This window comes from Agrilus planipennis, unplaced genomic scaffold (genome assembly GCF_000699045.2).
Source record: "Agrilus planipennis isolate EAB-ADULT unplaced genomic scaffold, Apla_2.0 scaffold115, whole genome shotgun sequence".
Taxonomy (NCBI): domain Eukaryota; kingdom Metazoa; phylum Arthropoda; class Insecta; order Coleoptera; family Buprestidae; genus Agrilus; species Agrilus planipennis.
Window position 1 is genome coordinate 599231 of NW_020441010.1, and position 5910 is coordinate 605140.

At 33.9% G+C, this 5910-nt stretch overlaps 1 protein-coding gene across 1 annotated transcript in view; it reads left to right on the top strand.

Moving 5' to 3' along the window:
• LOC108735141 (intraflagellar transport protein 80 homolog) overlaps positions 1 to 5311 on the top strand; it is a gene marked incomplete at its 3' end in the record, with an annotated part of 33198 nt that extends 27887 nt beyond the window's left edge. Inside the window, 7 exon segments of the mRNA XM_018466975.1 lie at positions 383 to 610; positions 679 to 1052; positions 2383 to 2546; positions 2662 to 2859; positions 4518 to 4779; positions 4844 to 5030; positions 5172 to 5311. Of these exon segments, the coding sequence (XP_018322477.1) occupies positions 383 to 610; positions 679 to 1052; positions 2383 to 2546; positions 2662 to 2859; positions 4518 to 4779; positions 4844 to 5030; positions 5172 to 5311 (1553 nt within the window).
• Positions 5312 to 5910: the final 599 nt, after the last annotated feature.

Sequence of the window (5910 nt, forward strand, 5' to 3'; positions counted from 1 at the left end):
TTCTTATTAATTTGAGGTTGATTAATTATTAAGTTTAATAGAGAGAAAAACTACAAATTGTATATATTTATTAACAGAAAAAGAAAAATAACGATGAATTGTAATATCAAAATATATGTAAGAATAAGGGCCAGAAAAATCAGCGAAAATGTTATTATTAATCATTTGAGTCATTATAGCCGGATATGATTTCTTGAGAATCAGTCATAATAAACTATATGTCTTTTTAAACGAAGTCATTATATCCAAACTTTCCTATAGAGAATTTAATATGAAAACCAAACTTAACACTGCAATTACTTTATATTAAGTGGTTGGTCAATATAGGCGGAATCATAATAAACGAATTCCACTGTATGTATATTTTATTGCATCATTTCAGTGGAAAGCCCATGATGGACTTGTATTGGCCTTAGCATGGAGCGAAGTGAATGATCTAATAATTTCAGGGGGTGAAGATTGTCGTTATAAAGTTTGGAATTCACAGGGTCATCAGTTATTTTCGAGCACTTTACATGATTACCCAATAATGTCTTTGGCATGGTCTCCTAATGGAGACGTTTTTGCAGTGGGCTCATATAATACTCTTCGATTATGTGACCACGCTGGGGTAATACTTTATTCAAAAAGTTCTGTTTCTCATTGTATAGGGCGAAGTTCAAATTTCCTTGATTTTAGTGGTCTAGATCTTTGGACAAACTATCTACGGGTTGTATCTATAAAATGTCTTGGTCTAAAGATGGAACTCAATTGGCAGGAGCTTGTGCAAATGGTCACGTCCTGTTCGCCCACATTATTGAAAAGCAAGTGAATTATTTCAACTTTGAAGCCGTGGTAACAGGCAGAAAAACCATATCTGTCAGGGACACCACCACTGACGCTCAAGAATTGCTCGAGTTACCAGAAAGAATTATTCAAGTAGCTTTGAAATATTCCCATTTGGTTGCGACGACACCTTCTCAATGTTATATCTACAGTACCAGCAATTGGAATACACCCATCATTTTCGACTTGAAAGATGGATGTGTTAGTCTGCTGCTGATGTCAGAAAAGTAAGGATATTCTAACAAGTTGCAATTTTTAAGTAGTTCCCTAAATTTACTTTCTGTAGCGATGTGCCCCTGCCAATGTCTTGGATGCGCGCTGGAAAAATCGTCGGTAGGGAGAAAAAAGCTCATTATACTCTCGACTCTTGTTCATTAAACATACTTTTTCATACAGTACCTGCCAAAAGTTTTGTTCAATCATGAATAGTGGTGCGAGACGAAAACAAGCGTTAAAGCCTCTAATATGTCTTCAAATATAAATAAATATCTCGTTGATATTTTCAGTAGTAAATGGTACCAATAACAACACATTTGAGCAATGCAATTGTAGTGGATAAAATGGTCAATTTTTCCGTGCAGTACTGTACGGATTATACGCTCCTCACCAGTTAAGAGTTTGACCGAGAGTTGTCCCCTTCCTTTTCAGGCCTAGTGCTGTTCTTTTCTACTCTGCGCCGGCCAAACTAAAGGTCACATCGCTACAGAAAGTAAACGAAGTATACCAATATTAACAAAAGCAAAAACATTTTTTTAAATTAGTTATTGCAAGTTTCGATTCATGAGAAGTTGTTTGATAAACCGCTTCTGGCTCATACAGATGTTCTTCTAAGTAGACATTCCTGTTGAGACAAGAAGGTTATTTTTGAGACGTAACTTTAATATTTGCTTTAAATTAACCCTGATACGAATCCACGTCTTTCTTTACGTTAACGTAAAAGTATTTTCATTCTGTGAATATAATTGCGTTCTGAAGAATATATTTTCTTATTCATACACAATTTTACTTATTCAGATACCCACGTATTGTTTTGTAACCCTGTTCTAGGAATTTCGAAAAATAAGATAAAAAGTCATTGCTATTTTTATCTCACTTAGTATTTAAAATGGCAATTTCTTTCTATAAAACGAATATTAAATGAAAATTATTTTTGTTTTATTTATTTATACTAATTCTTCCCCCCTGTCAGTCACTGTAAGCCCGAAACTGTTAGCACCATTGCTTCGAGTGGTCGAAATTCACTTTTGTGAACAATTTGTTGAATCACTTTCTTTGTGTTAAGAATTGTTTAAAAAATTAAATTTAAAGAAATTGTTTCTAAATAGGTATGCAACACATCGTACACTTCAGCATGAAAAATTGCTGATACTAACCACGTACTACTACTTTTCCCTGTGCTGACAGAACTCATAATTTCATATAATATTTGGCTTTTGAGGTTTTTAAAGTAATTATCAATCGAAAAAGATCAAACCTACTGCAAGAATTTTTTCTGTATGAGACTATAGAAAAGGAGTAAGTAATGTTAAAAGTTTGTAACAACAATTATCGTTTTAGATACCTCTTGATTGGAGAACGAAACACAATTAATATTTATAATCATCAGGGCAGATTAGTAGCTTCACCACGTTGGCCGAATATGAGACTTGAAAGTCTCACATCTTCACAAATTAGTTTATCATCTGATACATTTGTTGTAATGGATATTTTGAATTTGAACAGTAAGCACGTCTTTTGTTATACAAACCTATACATATGTTCGCCAGTTTCGACAGAATGCAGACCACTTCGAATTATTTTATTTAAAAATGTTACTAAATTATTATACCTTTACAGCCGTATACATAATCGATTTAGGATCAAACAGATCTATTTCTGAAAACGCAGTTTCCATACATCATGACGTCTCAATTTGTCAAATAAGTTTAAACCAAGCAGGTGATATACAGCAAAGGTGTGTGGCTATATTGGATAAAAACAAATGCATCTATATCTGCCAGATAAAAACACCTTATAAGGAATTGCATAAATTAGGTATGTACTTTATTTATGTTTGGGATTTTAATACAACAATATTATGTGAAGGTACAGGGAGACCTTTTTCAAAGCACTTGTCTGATTATCATTTTCCAGTATTTATAGTAAGTACATCTACGTTAACATTTGCACTCCATACTTATGGTAAATTCTCACTTTATCGCAATTTTCAATCAAAAGGACTCCAAAAGGAAAGCAAAATATTTAATCTTATTCAAGAAGAATGCCTTTTCAAGAATATTTGTTTACTTTATAAAATAAAAATTAGTTGAAGGGGAGTTTAGCTCGCGCGTCGAAACTTTCTTACTTTATTAAATACATGTCTACAATTTACGTAACGCAAAGGGGCTGGGGGCAGCCTGGTGATCCTGATACCTGGAGGGAGGGTGATTATGCTAATGTTTTGTTATCTAATAGCGATTTTAGAACCGGAAAATCGGTCACTGAATTGAAGTCCAATAGATACACAAATCGGGCATTGGTTGTGGTAAAGAAAAATGTTCGAGATTCGAGTAGCACTACACATTAATATTGATTAGAAGTTGTAACCACTTATTTAAAAGTGAATTATTAATCAGAAATTGAAGAATATTTCTTTTCCCAATCCCTAAAATTTTTAGAATGCATGGACGTAATAGATTAAAGTCAGGGGTGAGGCTGTGAGGCTAAGCGTTACGGTGGTGTTATATGAAGGAGGGTTAAAAACTGATGAAATTTGCGTTACGTAATTTATGGACAGCCCCTTATTTAATATTAAACTTTCTAGAAAGCATAATTTTTGTAATTCCATTCATTAACGTTAATTGTAAGTATAATTTGCTTGCTGCTTTGTACCACAAAGGATCACAACTAAAGTGATAAGTGATAAGGGAGTTTATACCATCTACTTTTTTGACTTTTTTGACAGTTTGCCTGTAAATTATAAATATTGTGCTGTATTCCATAATTTTCTTAAAACTTTAAGTCCAGTTATTTAAAAAATAAAAGGGTCAATATATTTTATTTTCCCATATTTTTCGTTTTAAATCTGATACTTAAAATTATGGTTGATTTTTGATATCTAAGATATCGTACATTGAAAAGGTTAGACATGAAAAGGTATTAGAAAAAATAGGAGAACAGATAGCGCTATGGATGTCAATAAGAAAAAGATGAGATACGTTGGTAGAACAACTTCTCAGGCATGAAGGGCTAGTTAGAAGCAAAAACAGGAGTTAAAAGGGGTAAATGTAGACCTTGATTAGATTACTGTTCACAAATAATTAAGGATATAGGATGTTCTAGTTTCATATAAATGCAAAGATTAGCTCAGAAAAGGAAAGAGTGGAGGTGCGTGTCGAGCCCTTCATGGTGGTAGATCTCCTACCAACCTATGTAGCTTATTTCTAATTGACTTCCGTAGCTTCCTCTGTTTCTCCTATAATACCTCCTAATTTTTAACCTTCTAATGCTATCCAAGTTTAGTGTTTCTACATTGAATAGTTTCTGTGAAACTAAAATATGAGGTGTTTGAAAAGTCAGTCGATTTCTTTTTGTCTTTTTATTGTGTACATAGGTGTACCTACATTATTTGTATGTATTTTTATAGTTTTTCAAATTATTCTGGCTTCTGAGTTCTGACAACAAAAGAAAACACATCCGGTTTCTGTTTTTAGGAAGTCAAGTACATTCTTTTCTGTGGAATACGGAGCAAAACATGATTGCAGCTATCCAAGATACCAATCTGGTTGTGTGGTATTGTCCTACGGCTTGCTTTAATGCCACTGCGCTTAAATTCACCACGAAAGTGTACGATTCATACGACCTCGGCAGTAATCCTAGAATAAACGACTTTGTCGGGAATTTCGTGACCATACGTAGAGGTGACGGTGCTTTGGTATCTGTATGCATCTCGCCTTATCCAGCTGCCCTCAGTTCGTAAGCAGAAAATAAGAGAATTTTTGAGGGACAACTAAAGCTAAAAGATTAATTTTTTTTCAAGTTTGTTGAGAGGCGGTAATCTAAAGGAAGCTGTTAACTTATGTCGTAAAATTAATGATAAAACGTTATGGATGTGCCTAGCCGTTTACGTAATCAGTAATTTGGATGTTGAAAACTTGAGTTACTTAGAAGAAGCTTTTGCAGCAACAGACCAGTATGATGCTGTAGATTATGTCTTAAATTTAAAGGTAGATTCGTAATGGGCTTTTCAAAACTATAACATTTATACAAATACCTTGTTTTTTAATTTTGTTTAAAGCAGTCCTACAAACGTTATTTTATAATTCGAATAATGTTCTATCGATTATCAATAACTCCATTATTTTAAGAAACAACCAACAAAATCTCAACAAATGGCTGGGTTGAGTTTACTTGGTGGTTCCATGCAAAATGCTGAAGCAATTTTGCTCCACAACGGACAAGTTGCTCAAGCTATTATGATGAATGTACAAATGTACCAATGGAATAGGTAAAAAGGACAGATTTTTCTGTTTTTATTAATTCTGATAAACAGGCCTTTTCTCAATTGAAATTACAGCATACACCCGATTGTGTGAACATCACATAACGAGAGCACCGTATGATATGAACAGCATATTATCTAATCACACTAGACCACCGTATACCGTGAACATACTATACTTCATTTGCTTTCTCTAGCGATGTGCCCCAATGTCTTGTATGCGCGCTGGAAAAATCGTAGGTAAAGAGAAAAAAGCTCATTATACTCTCGACTCTTGTTCATTAAACATACTTTTTCATACAGTACCTGCCAAAAGTTTTGTTCAAGCATGAATAGTATAGCGAGTCGAAAACAAGCGTTAAAGCCTTTAATATGTCTTCAAATATAAATAAACATCTCGTTGATATTTTCAGTAGTAATTGGTACCAATAACAGCACATTCGAGCAAGGCAATTGTAGTGGATAAAATGGTCAATTTTTTCGTACGGTACTGTACGAATTATACGCTCCTCACCGGTTAAGAGTTTGGCCGAGAGTTGTCTCCTTTCTTTTCTGGCCTAGTGCTGTTTTTTTCTACTTTGCGCCGGTCAAACTGAAGGTCACAT